Source organism: Coenobita brevimanus, chromosome 6 (assembly GCF_032717465.1).
Source record: "Coenobita brevimanus isolate Jiangsu-jjx chromosome 6, ASM3271746v2, whole genome shotgun sequence".
In the NCBI taxonomy this organism is placed as follows: Eukaryota; Metazoa; Arthropoda; class Malacostraca; order Decapoda; family Coenobitidae; genus Coenobita; species Coenobita brevimanus.
In genome coordinates, this window is record NC_136959.1 from 62,281,207 (window position 1) to 62,294,952 (window position 13,746).

General features: G+C 40.2%; 1 protein-coding gene across 2 annotated transcripts; it reads right to left on the reverse strand.

Moving 5' to 3' along the window:
- Positions 1-7,665: 7,665 nt before the first annotated feature.
- On the reverse strand, positions 7,666-12,634 carry LOC145400164 (uncharacterized). Of its 2 annotated transcripts, none has more exons than XM_080272679.1 (6): positions 12,456-12,634; positions 11,309-11,448; positions 10,512-10,597; positions 9,930-10,001; positions 9,573-9,641; positions 7,666-9,255 (listed from the first exon to the last, which is right to left on the reverse strand). In XM_080272679.1, the coding sequence occupies exons 2-6, from the start codon at positions 11,412-11,414 to the stop codon at positions 8,962-8,964; spliced, it is 627 nt and encodes a 208-aa protein (XP_080128805.1). In that variant the 5' UTR covers positions 11,415-11,448; positions 12,456-12,634; the 3' UTR covers positions 7,666-8,961. The 2 variants fall into 2 exon arrangements, with proteins under 2 accessions (XP_080128805.1, XP_080128809.1); XM_080272683.1 differs by having other exon boundaries at positions 11,309-11,460.
- Positions 12,635-13,746: the final 1,112 nt, after the last annotated feature.

The following is a 13,746-nucleotide window of genomic DNA, read 5'->3' on the forward strand; positions in this document are numbered from 1 at the left end:
AGGCCATTAGCGAGACAGTAACGTGAGATGGTAGTCATGAAAGTTACTTGTGCTAATCATTTCCTTATCCCCTTCTCAGTCACATCCTATTTTTCATTACCATGCATCCTTCGTTTGTCGTCAAAAGTCAGTCTTTAATATCACTTTCCTCTCTGCCGTTATGTTTCTTGTATCACATGGTTTTTTGTTGCTCCGCGTTAGATTGTTCATTCACATTTTCATCATTCATTTCTTATACCCTACGTATGCTGACAATTGCGTATGGCAGCCAACTGAAACCCGTATGACTACAATGTGATTAAAACACCTAAAAAGGTTTCACGAGATTACACAATGTTTTTTCTCGACAAAAACATGACTTCCTGGTTGGTATGCCCCGGAAAGTGAATAACACTTGAAAGTTCCGGTGTAGGCTATACGAGGAAATACCACTGTCTTAGAAAGTGGTGGCTTAAGACCATTTATAATTTAACGTGGGTGTTTAAATTTAACACTGACAGATTCTAATTTTCATTTCCGACTGGCGTACACAGCATGGCATGTTCGTAGAGGATCCAGATCGACAAACACGGTACACGAGTGGCAACCCAGGGGAGTGAGACGACGACGACAGAACAATACACAGATGGAATGAGAAGAGGCAGGGATTAACAGATGAAGTGAGAGGAAGAGGAAGATTGAATAACACAGATGGAGTAAGAGCAAGAGGAAGACTATAACACAAACAGATGGGGTGAGGGGAAAAGGCTGACACGAAAATAAATGAATAAATAAGGTTTGAGATTTGGGGGGGCTGGATATGCTACCGCCCAGTAAGTCGGCTGAGATAATAAGTCATGGGGTGAAGCGACTCAGGCTGTTGATATAAATAATAATTCTGGTCTGCAAGAATAAATATGTTGAAATGCCGAGAAAGCTAGGGATTTTCACGGCGGTGGGCCAAAACTACTAAGCCTCTCTAAGCTCAGGAATATTTGCGACCAGAGAAAAATGAAATGCAAGCGTGAAAATATTCGGCTAACTTTTGTCCCCGGCTGTAGCAAGACGAGGTGCAATGAGATGACTCTGTGAAAAATGAAGAGATATAAGGCAAGGTGGAGAGGAACAAAAATAGTACGGTAATAATAATAATAAAAATTCATGAGTGGCTTGAGTGAGTAAAATATAGTCGACGTAGATGAAGGGCTGTGGAAGAGGATTTTTTTTTCTCCTACCCTCAAATAACTTTACTCAAATTAGGGGAGATGAAGTAATTAAGGTTTTATTGAGAGCTATACCTAACCAGCTCGAAAGTCTAATTTAAGGTGGATATATTCACCTGCAGATAGGGAAAAAAAAAAAAAATAGCAGTGGAGGGTAGGAAGGGGCGTGAATGAAGGTAGGCTACTAGGGAAGGAGTGTGGAGGAAGGGAGGACATTAAAAAGCACAAATGAAGGAAAGAAGCGTGAAGCAAGACAATGGGAAGGAAAAGGAGGAGAGGAAAGCTGGAAAGATGACATCAGAGGGTTAACATCGTAAGGAGCACTGCAATCGAATCTGGAGTTGTCTGCTAGCAAAGACTAAATACACCTGTACACCTAAACCAATGCACTGGCAACTTTAAGATGTGTCCTTGCAGTGCAGTATTTCCTGGATGATTGCGTCATTTTATCTTCTCGCTTGTAGGTAGGAAGGAAATGGCGCTACAAACGAGTACATGGTCATTAATTGCACAACAATGGCAAAAGGAACAGGTAATTAAACCAGTTTCTCCTGAAAAGCACGTTTTCTCTTAATGCATTTTTATAAAAGAAAGTGATATTAAAGGGGAAACTACTACAATCCCAAGAGGCCTTTGGACATTCAAGACTCATCGAATTTCATGTAACTACGACTTAGTAACTAAACTGTGGGCGCATTCCAGTTCTACCGGATGCAAACAAACGAAATTAAATACGGTTGGCAGCTCTTGGTTTGTGCCGTCAGTAGCGAGGTGTCCGGGCATGATCTATCCACTACCCCAGCAGGACCACTGAGACATAAGCTCCCTCACCACGACAAGGAGGCTGCCAAGGGGGGTTGGGGTGGGGGTGTGTGGGGAGGACAAGGAGTCACTGTCTCCATGGTAACTCCCCAAACACCCCATACCACCCCCTCCCCGTGAGTGGTCAAGGGGACGAAGTTTATATAAAAAACAATTCAAATAAGTAAAACATGAAAAAAAAGTAATCCCTGATAAAAGAACAGTCATTAATCCTTGAAAGTTAGTTTAGAGAAATAAACCAGTCGCATCAGTATATTAAAAGTCAGTCAGAATGACAGACTCAACCGAGAGATATACTGGGGAGGGCAGCATCCGTGGGGGGCTGTGACTCCGAAAAGCAGGAGTGAAAGCTCTTTGCAGTCGATACTGAACTAATACCAGCCACAACTTCCACTAGCTCTTTGCCACTCTCCTCCACATCCCCCTCTCCACCCTCCTCCACATCCCCCTCTCTACCTTGCTACACATCCCCTTCTCGGCTCTGGAACAGGATCTTAGCTGACCTGGCCTCGCTTACTAAACGATCACAAAGAATGGTAAACAGGAGCAATTTCTGAACAACAATATTAAAAGCAACCCAGTATGCGAGACCATACCACAAGTCACCTACGCCATACCAACTAAATGGGTTACTTCTGATTAGGTTTAAGTTTTGTAGCGGCAAAATCATTTTAAGATGAAACAATAAACTCTCAGCTAGCGTCATCTGACCAATAAAAATTGTACTTATGTCAAAAACGCACGCGGTTATGTCAAATGTCAGGGCCAAATTCATGGTAAAATAATGGCATAAATAGGAGAAAAAAAGAAGAATACGAATTATCAGCAAATCGTAAACGTCCGGTATGACGCTGGTGTAAGTTAAGTGTTAGGCAGGTATATGGGTGCTATTTCCAAATGCATCACCACTACCGGCCACGGCAAAGTAGAGGTAAAACGCACAAACTAGGTCAATCATTAATGAAACATAAAATGAGATGTCATGCTCGCCAACCCCCACTTCCTAATGTTTTCCCGATTAAACCACACTGTACTTATTTCACAAGCCATTATAAATGATGTGAGCGCCAATTAGAGGATAATTATCGATGAAGCAAAAACTCACAATACAGATTAATTGGGGCGATCTTTTATAAACGACACCTTCTATTGAACAAAACTAGAGAAAAAGACTAACGTTGATCTGAGGAGCGACTTCACGACACAAAACCTTTCAAAGCGATCCTAAAACTGAAAATTAAAACGCTATAAACGAGGGAAGTGTTAATGACTCCGGGCGGCCCTTAGTAAGACCAATGATACTTTTTTTTTTTTTTTTTGACATCGAGATTTAAAGTCTATACGTGAGATCTTGAGATTTTTAATTTCAAAAATCCGGTAAGAGGAAAAATACCTATCACAATGTGGAAATTTACTTTCGCCAACCAATGCCATCGGCCTGCCACTGTTGTCGAGACCTATAAGTAATTTTCATACAGTAATTCTCAGCCTCGTCACTGCTACACAAGAAATATGGATATTACTATTAGATCCGAATTACTTTAGACACGGTGTAACCATTCAAAAGTAGTTTACATTATACACAAGAACCATATCATCACGGAAGTCAACGATAAACAAAACGCACTTGCCAATTCAAACAGACCAAATCTAACTATAAATATCATCCACACGCCCGAACTACATCTCCAGTCAAAGTCTGTGGTACTTACTTTTGTTGGTGGCCAAGTGGGAAGGGTTGTTGTTGCGTGGGTACCCCATGTAATCCAAAAAACGAATCACAACACACGTTTCCACCACCATAACGCTTAGCCACAGCCTCCAAGTACTAACCTAACTTATCAGCATCACCCATTTATTTTATCGCTGCGGTCCTCCGAATATTCTAGGAAGTTTTATTTTATTTCATGATTATCTATACCGGTGATAATATTACTCTGATAGTATCGAAGCGTTTTGATAGTTCAGGAAACAAACGTCCTCATCGTGAGAAGTGTAAGGATTGGCATTCGTCTCGATTTACAGAATTATGCTTTAAGCAAGGGATTGTAAAGTCGTATTTTCATTAGGTACAAACATTTATAATGTGTTACGATTACATGTATTATTGGTGGGTTATTGTTACTTTGATTTCCCATATTTCCAGATGCCTGACGACGTACCGTACAAAATTTGGGATAACATTCTGCATCAACAGACTGTAGCTCACATCTCCAGCGATGTAACTTATACATAGCGCATTTTTTCCCCTCCTGTACGTTATTTTTACAAATTATGTCGGTAGACATATAAATAACACGGCAGGGGATATGAATGTAGTATAGACACTATAAATCGTCAGGAAGTAAATGCTACGAAGCTTAGGCTACAGGGCTATTCACAATTCGGCCCAAAAAAATAACATGCTCATATTTGTAAACATTTGTGAGGCAAAAAATACTCTATTACTCATCCTTTTCCTTCATACAAGAAGCTCTTCCTTGTGTCTACGCTGCATAAGTTACAGTTAACAGTAGTTTTTAAACGCGGTATACTAGTACAGTACATAAAGTACAATAACGCTGTTTACCCTTGTAGGCTAGACGCTGTTAAAACAAATAGGATATATATATATATCTATCTATTTATCTATCTATTGCCAGACGCCTCAATCCCGTTTGGGGTGGCCACAAACAAATCGCCTCCAAATCGCCCTGTCCCCCGCCATTTCACTGCCCTGCTCCCAACTCACACCCCCCTCTCTCATATACCTCTCCACCCCATCTCTCCATCTCATCCTCGGCCTCCCCCTCCCTCTTCCCCCCTCCACCTCACTCACATACACTCTCTTCGTCAGTCTTTCACCCTCCATCCTCTCCACATGGCCAAACCACCTCAGTGTGTTCCTCATAACGCTTCCTATCACATCCACATCCACACCACAACGCTCCTTTATATCCTCATTCGTCAGCCTGTCTCTCCACGTAACTCCACAGGCTCCTCTTAAATAACTCATTTCCACTGCTCTCACTCTTGACTTGTGTCCTTCCAACAATGTCCAAGCTTCACTTCCGTAAGTTAGAGTTGGTATCACAATACTGTCATGTAGTAACTTTTTCACTTCCATGCTCACTTCCCTGTTTCTTATCACTGCTTTCAAAGAACCAGCAACCTTTCTTCCCTGCTGTACCCTTTCAAGCACTTCACTCTCCAAACCTCCATCCTTACTCATCACACTACCCAAGTACTTAAACGTACTCACATTTTCCAATTCCTCACCATCCAACCTCGCTGTACATTCACTAACTTCACCTCTCTCAAAGACCATCACTTTACTCTTCCCTACATTCACTTTTAGATTCCGTTTCTTACACACTCTCTTAAACTCATCCACCAAGCCTTGCAGCTCCCCTTCGTCTTCACTCAACAATACAGTATCATCTGCAAACAACAGTACAGGGAGTTTCCAAACACTATCCTCTCTCACCAGGGCCACTCCAACATCCACTACCCTACCTTGTACCTCTTTTATTACCCCATCCATGTACAGATTGAACAACCATGGAGACATGACACATCCCTGTTTCAAACCAACTTTCAAAGAGAAAAATTCACTTAGTTCACCATCCACACGCACTGCAGCCTTCGCTGTCGTACATACTCTTCACAGCATTCAACAATTTCCCATCTACTCCATATATTCTTAACACTTTCCACAATCCTTGTCTATCCACCCTGTCATATGCTTTCTCCAAATTCATGAAAGCCGCATACAACTTCTTTCCCTTCTCTAGAAACTTTTCCACTAAAGATCTAAGAATGAATATCTGATCTACACAACCTCTTCCCTTCCTAAAGCCTCCCTGTTCTTCTCCAACTATTTCTCTGTTCTTTCTCTAACTCTGTCTATAAGTATCCTACCATACACTTTTCCTATTATACCAAGAAGACAAATGCCCCTATGATTACCACACACTTCTTTGTCCCTTTTTCCTTTGTACAAGGGAATAATTATACCTGACTTCCAATCCTCCGGGACTCTACCTTCCTCCCAGGCCAATCTGCACATCTTCCACATCCATTCTACTACTATCTCTCCCCCATGCTTCAGCATTTCACCACACACTCCATCAATTCCTGGGGCTTTCCCTGATTTAACTTTCTTCATTGCTTCCACAACTTCTATCCTACTGATTTCTTCCTGTCTTCTCACCTCCCTCCTTCTCCTAGCCATTCCCCAGCCACTTATACTCGCATTACTTCCATCCTCTCTCTCTCTCTCTCTCTCTCTCTCTCTCTCTCTCTCTCTCTATATATATATATATATATATATATATATATATATATATATATATATATATATATACGCTTTTCACACAAATTGACGGCAAACCGATATTATTTTATAGCCTATGATTTACTGCAATAGTAACAGTACAGGTAAACACATTAACGTTTGTATGTGCCTGTTAATATCTGCAGAGTAGGCTGTCTTACACAATCATTACTATTGCGTGTGAAACTTCATTGGATAACCTGGCAATCTGCATCAGAGTTCCACTATGCAGCAACTGGAACAAATTTTAGTAGTAGCAGTAGTAGTGGTGGTGGTGGTAGTAGTAGTAGTAGTAGTAGTAGTAGTAGTAGTAGGTAGTAGTAGTAGTAGTAGTAGTAGTAGTAGTAGTAGTAGTATGTATGTATGTATAATCAGATAGCATATACCTGGCGAAGTTAACTGTAGGTCTCATTTTGTGGCTCTATCACCTTAACTTGAGCCAGGTTTTCGTCCTTGGTAGCTTACAGTATTTCACATAGTTCAGTAGCACAAAAAGTACAGCTCTTTACATCCCTTCCATGGCACTTCTTCCTGACTAGTACCATATTCTAATGTTAATTTAGTGTTACAACATAGCATTGGAAATAGAGGGAAGGCAATTTTAAACCAAGTTAAAGTGAAAAGAGTACAGATATGATAAAAAAAAAAAAGTTAGATGAGTTTATACTGCGGATATCTTTGAATAAACTCTGGAATTAGGCGACTGGAAATAGATGAAAAATTGTTACCTTATATCTATATCTACAACTAAAGTCTTAGTCCGGAGGGGGTGGCCACAAACATATCGTCTCTAAGTCGCCCTGTCCTCCGCCATCAGGCTGCCCTACCTCCATACCACACCACACACTTATAGGCCCTATACCTTTCCATTTCGTCCATCCTCCCCTCATCTCTCTCTCTCTCTCTCTCTCTCTCTCTCTCTCTCTCTCTCCCTCCACCCGGCCAAACCATCACAGGGTAGTTCTAACATTTTGCAGCACATGTACTTGGAGCAAGGTTTCTAAATCTCTCTCTTTTCTATCATAATCTTTGTGTAACTTTTCTTTCAGTAGACTGAATTGATTTACAGTAACAACAAAAACATCATCATCATCATCAACAACAACAACAATAATAATAATAATAATAATAATCCATCCATCCATCCATCATCCACTCCTACATTGCCCCATGAGGAGCGTAGGAGCCCGGGGTTAAGCAGCTGGTCCCGGGATTTAAGATGAGAGTGAAAATCAAGATGAGAGTAATAATAATAATAATAATAATAATAATAATAATAAAAGGAAATTATAGGTAAATCATGCCATTAAAAATATCTGTTTTATTAAAGCCAATAGCGTACCAGAAACAAGAGGAAATAAACCAATCTGTGAAACTATTTTAATTATATATTTTCTTTAATGTCTTGCTCACTGAAAAATACAAAGAACTTCACCTAAGATTCATTTGTTCCTCTTATCCTCTAAACAGAGTAGCCGACTCAATATGAGAAAATTACATAGTTTCCCCTAGTTCCAAAATATCTAATTATTGTATAGTCATTACACTTTCCATTTATTTTTATTTTTCATTATTAACTACAGTGTACAGTTAAAACCGACATAATAAACCAATATAACTAGATGACATGTTTTTTTCATTTACCTCAATTTTCTTTTTAATCTCTAGGCACGTTGGCAAGTTTACCGCCGCTACAATCTCTCTCTCTCTCTCTCTCTCTCTCTCCTACCAACATCACTATCTTTCATAATACTGTCAATCTTAATGTTGTCTGCTGTCAATTTTATCCAATACCTTCCCTGCGCTGGCCCCGGAAGACACACCAATATAGGTACGGGGGCTTTCTGTCTTAAATACCTTACCTGAGGAACGCCAGTTCGCAAAATCTCTCCTAACCTAAAGTAAAAGCCTCTAAAAGCAAAATAATTATTAAAATGCGAATAAGTAGCTACACTGAAGACATTTTAAGACTCCTTCACCACCTGCCACTTACTTAAACAGATCTTGATGTCACTGAGGTTTACATTTATCTTCAAGGCAATATCTAACTCCCTCAGTTAGAAAATGCCTTCCTTAAACTAAATTAAAGCTTCAGAAAATAGCACGAATAATGTAAAAAAAAAAAAGCATAAAAGCACATAACCAGACTGAAGTAATTATAAGATTCATTCATCATCTCCTGCGACATCTCCTGCTCCTTGGCCATACAGACTGAGCATCTTACTCCTCCAGTTCCAAAAATTTTCCTTACCATAAATTAAAACCTCTGAAGACAACGAATATTAATGAAAAAGTTATATAATTAGACTGAAGGAATTTTCAGATTCATTCAGCATCTTCTGCAACTTCTCTTGCTCCTTGATCTTGCAATCTTCATGCCGTTGCAATTCATATATTTCTTAAAGGCGTTGGATACAGATACTGATATAGATCCCGGACAGAAATAAAAATAGATAAAGATACAGAACCAGAGGAATTAGACACAGCCATCATTATTCCCTAACTAAAAAAAAAAAAAAAAAAAATCTGTCCTAAGTTCAATAATATCGTCTAGCAACAAGATCAAAATTTAAACCATACGCCCTCTTGTTGAAGAAAGCTGAGACTCCTTCACCACCTCGATTAAGCGCCATTCATCGTCCCCTCAATCATCATCTCCTGAAGCTTCTCCTGCTCCCTGGCCATGCAGATCTTCATGCCGTTCGTGTTCATGCAGTCCATATAAATCTTGAAGGCAGCAAGGCCCTTCAGCATGGGGTTGGACTTCCCCGAGGGCATGAGGGGGGCTGGGGGCACCGGGATGGACTGGCAGGTCTTGGACAGCTCGAGGAACTGATTGCTGAGTTCCCCATCCAGCTGGCCTGACTTGAGAAAGTCGTCCACAACCTTGTAGTTCACCTCGTACTCAGGGGTGAGCTGAAGGAGGAGGTGTTGAATAGGTCTGGTTAAGTTAGGATAGGTTCGAGAGCTGGCTATGACGAAGAAAATGATAATGTAGTTTACTGATAACTCGAAATTTTTTCTGTGACGGAGCATTTCCCTCTAAAGAAGAAGAAAAAAAAAAGGTCTTCTCAAGCAATCCCCCCCCATCCCTCAAACACATCCCACATCTACACCCACACCTATATCCACACACAGAGCCCCACCAAACCGCCCACTTCACACCCACACCCACTTTCATCCCTCATACCAACACCTACAACACCCACACCCACACCCACACCCACACTTACCAGGTTCCATGCCTTCAGGTTACATATCTGCAGACTGGTGGTGGGGGAGGATGGCATCTTGAAGAGGTTCTGTGGAAAAGATAGTGATTTTAGTAACTTTTTTGCGACAGTATTTTTATCTCTTATTTTCTGTCTGTCTGTATGTTTATCATCTGTCTATCTATCTGCATATATATATTTCTCTCTCTATCTGTCTGTCTGGCTGTCTGTCTATCAATCTATATCTATCTGTCAGGCTGTCTGGCTGGCTATCTATTTATTTGTCTATTTTTCTGTCTATATTTCTGCTTGCATCTACTTTCTGTTCTTATGCTCTCTCTCTCTCTCTCTCTCTCTCTCTCTCTCTCTCTCACTGACCCTCTTCTTCCGTGATGTCTGGGTAGAGGCAGGGAGGGCGGGGGGTTCCCTGGGAAAGCCGTATACGCCATCCTGCAAATAAATAGATAAAAAATGTATAAAAAAAATAAAAATCTGTAGATCATCACCATCATCATCATCACTATTTTTATTACCATCTGCATCATCTTTGTTAACATAGTTATTTTCATCATCATCACCTTCACTACCAACATCATCATCATCATCACCCCATTTATCATGATCAAACTTTTTTCCAGTAATAGAGGAGTTATTAATAAATCATTCCTTTAATTATATGGCATTCAGTAAGCAAATACATTAAATTTATCCCATATCACAATATTTTTTTACAGGGGAAGAAGAAACTACAAGCATAAAAGTTACAAGTGACGAAGAAACGAAAACTCAAAAAGGTTCTTCCCATACAAACAAAAGTTAAAAGATAAGAGGGCAGAAAAAGTGCACCCAAAACTCACTCACACACACACACACACACACACACACACACACACACACACACACACACACACACACACACACACACACACACGCAGAAGTACCCCTCATGACTCCACTCACCCACTCCTTGCTCCAACATTCCCTGCCCAGCTCCAGTCCTGTCCTCTCCAGTTTCATGGCCAAAGTTTCACCGAAGCAGTTTTTCGCTACCTGTAAAAAAAAAAAATAAATAAGTATAATAAAATAATCTAAGTAAAATACGGCCTAGGTAAGAATAAACCTCATAATATCTTTAGATATTCTATTTAATGGAATTCTTCATGCTTTCAGTCTGATGGCGTATTCTTTATTCCATTCTTGCTATCTTCAGACGATGTATTTCAGTTCGATTTTTTCTTTTTTTTTCTGGAGGGATCAAATAAAGCCTTCATATGCCTCATCAGTGCATAGGTCTCTCCCAAGCTGTGTAACATCTGACGATTGGTAAAAAAAAAAAAAATAAAACGGACGGGGTTCGTATTCTGAGTTTTCTGTATCTAGTTTCAGAAAGGTCGAGATATTTTAATATTTAACGAAAATATGGAATTATGTCATGTTTTCTTCAGTGGCTTATATAATTTCAAATATATATATATATATATATATATATATATATATATATATATATATATATATATATATATATATATATACTGTATGTATATATATATATATCCTCAAATGAGACAGAAGTACATATAGCTCTATGAAAACATTTCCCCATGATTTTTTTTTTTTTAAGGGAGAGGAGCCTTGTAACGATGCAACGATATCTGGAACATATGAATCTCCCACCAAACCCTAAACACCAAAGATGTGAGGTAAGACACGAGTAATTAAAAACAACATCCAAAAGTAAGACCAATGAGGCTATGCACTCACCACGTAGTCGATGTAGTGGGAGACGGAGGGCCAGAGAGCCAGGGCCGAAGGAGGTGCCAGACACACCCCCACCACCACCAGCAGCAGCACTCGCGTCAGCATCTTTAACCTTCACTAACACCACCTTTATCTGAAACTGGGCATTTTACTCCTATGAATGTGATGCTGATTTATTTAGTGTGTGTGTGTGTGTGTGTGTGTGTGTGTGTGTGTGTGTGTGTGTGTGTGTGTGTGTGTGTGTGTGTGTGTGTGTGTGTGTGTGTGTGTGTGTGTGTGTGTGTGTGTGTGTGTGTGTGTGTGTGAACATCAGGAGTTGAATTATTTAATTTCGGATACATTATGTCCGTGAAAATTTGGTTCTAATTTTGAATACATATCTGTATGTGGCCTGTACTTCGAGGTTGTCAGACATTACATTCATGTACTATTTCTAGATCTGGGAACACTGAGAACGAAGGACTTTTTTTTATTTGACCAAAACGGTTTAGAAGGATGATTAAGGTGGCTGGATATCAGTTCGACAATCTCTAAGCCACTCACAGCGGTGATAGAAATTTTTTTTAATATCAGAAAGACAGTCTATAATTCTTGACCTAATTTTTCTAACAGTTCACGTTCTGCTCCTGTATCTGGAATTTTCTCTGAAGATTTGGGTTTAAGATGGCTGAAATCAGTTATGGACACCTTGTAAGCGTATTTTGCTGAATTTAAGGCATTTATCATATTTACATACTGGTAGTTTGAAAGCTGGAAAAGTCAGTCTATCTTACTTTCCCTAGAAAAAAAAAAGGGGGGGGGGGAAGAAAATGAAAAAAAGAGAGAATTGATAAGGTAAAGGTACTGCTATGATCCAAAGTTTCCAGACACTTCCATGCCGGCCAGTGGAAGATGCTATATAAACATTTTTTTTTTTTTTTACAGCACTATGAAACCCACAACAAAGAGTAGTAGACGGAAGGACATTCTCTGACTTCGGGGGACAGTGAGAAATATGGAAGACAATACTGCAAGGGGAGGGGAGGGAACTTTTGCTGATGATTGTACATATATGAAGAAAACATGGGACATCTACATCTAAGACACCTATGTATGGGCATCACATGTACAAAAGTAGAAAATAAGAGACACCTACACTTAATTCACCTGTGTATGAGAGGCTATAGGAGGACTTGAAGTGACTTGTGTGGTTGTGGGAAGGAGGCGTGGGAGCACCGTCTACTACCGCCCAAGTCTCCAGAAGAAATGACGCCCCTGCTGAGGACTCCGCCGGGAAAAAGGAAGTAGGAACCAAGGCACAGGAACCGTCATGGCGATTATATAGGTGGAGCGTGGCCGGTCGGAAGATGGGGGCGGATCCGCGAAAGCATTTACGATCAATCCTGAGTTTCTAATCTGCACTCATAGGAAGAACGAGGGATGTGGGAAAATTCTGTATTGCTCCTTCCTCGTCATCCCTGCAGAAAGAAAGATAAATTATGATATGGACTGGGTCGTAACTGTGTTTGTGAATATGGAGGATAGTGGTTTGTTGACAGGGTGTGGTGCTGAGGCCTTGATTCATTCACTGCACTTGTCCTTCGTCAAGCAATGGTGGTTGTTTACCTATAAATGTGCTGTACAGTATCAAAACACGGGCCTATGACAGCTTTCCATCCTCTTATCTAATTTTTTCTAGTCTCTCTCTCTCTCTCTCTCTCTCTCTCTCTCTCACCAATATACACAGTAAAACAAAAATAGACATACTAGAAGCAAAACGGATGGGAGGAGGAGGAAAAACCAAGAATGAACCGGAAAACTGGAAAGTTGGTGACGTGTATGAGTGTGCAGGGAGGCGGTGGGATGAAGTGAAGAATTATGGTGAGTCAGAGGAGGATTGTTTGAAGGTATTTTCTTTTCTTTTCTCTTCCATTGTCACACTGGATGAAAAAACAAGATATAGTGTCAGGAAAGAGGAAGATGCTCGGGGAGAATGATGCCTCAGAGGAAAGACCAGCAGAAAGAAAGACAGGTTGACAGAAACTGTTATGTAGTTCTGGATGGTTTTAGACACGCTCTGTATGTTTATATATTCGAAATGTGTAGATGTCAGGCTATGCTCCATTTTATACTGGTCATCTTTGTTAGTTAGCGATTCATTTCTCTATAGGATACATGAAAGAAAGAGACTGATTTTTGTAGGCGACTGGCTCATACATACATACATGCATACATACATACTACATAAATGCATACATACTAAATACATACGTACATACATTACATACATACACACATTCATACAAACATACATACAGTGGGATATGTTCTTCAGACCCACCACAACAGGCACAAACTGGATCGCTATGTAAATGTACTCAAGGTCAAGGTCTCAGGAAGCCAGACCATGGGCTTTGGGAACGCTTGTGGGGGTGAATCATAGAAGGAATCACACCCC

What these genes read in the sequence shown, in the direction of transcription:
- LOC145400164 (XM_080272679.1), bottom strand. Translation starts at nt 11,414, where the DNA reads ATGCTGACGCGAGTGCTGCTGCTGGTGGTGGTGGGGGTGTGTCTGGCA. An exon ending in AGACATCACGGAAGAAGAGG is followed by an intron (nt 9,642 to 9,929) that starts GTCAGTGAGAGA and finishes TCTTTTCCACAG; the next exon opens with AACCTCTTCAAGATGCCATC. An exon ending in ACCTGAAGGCATGGAACCTG is followed by an intron (nt 9,256 to 9,572) that starts GTAAGTGTGGGT and finishes CTCCTCCTTCAG; the next exon opens with CTCACCCCTGAGTACGAGGT.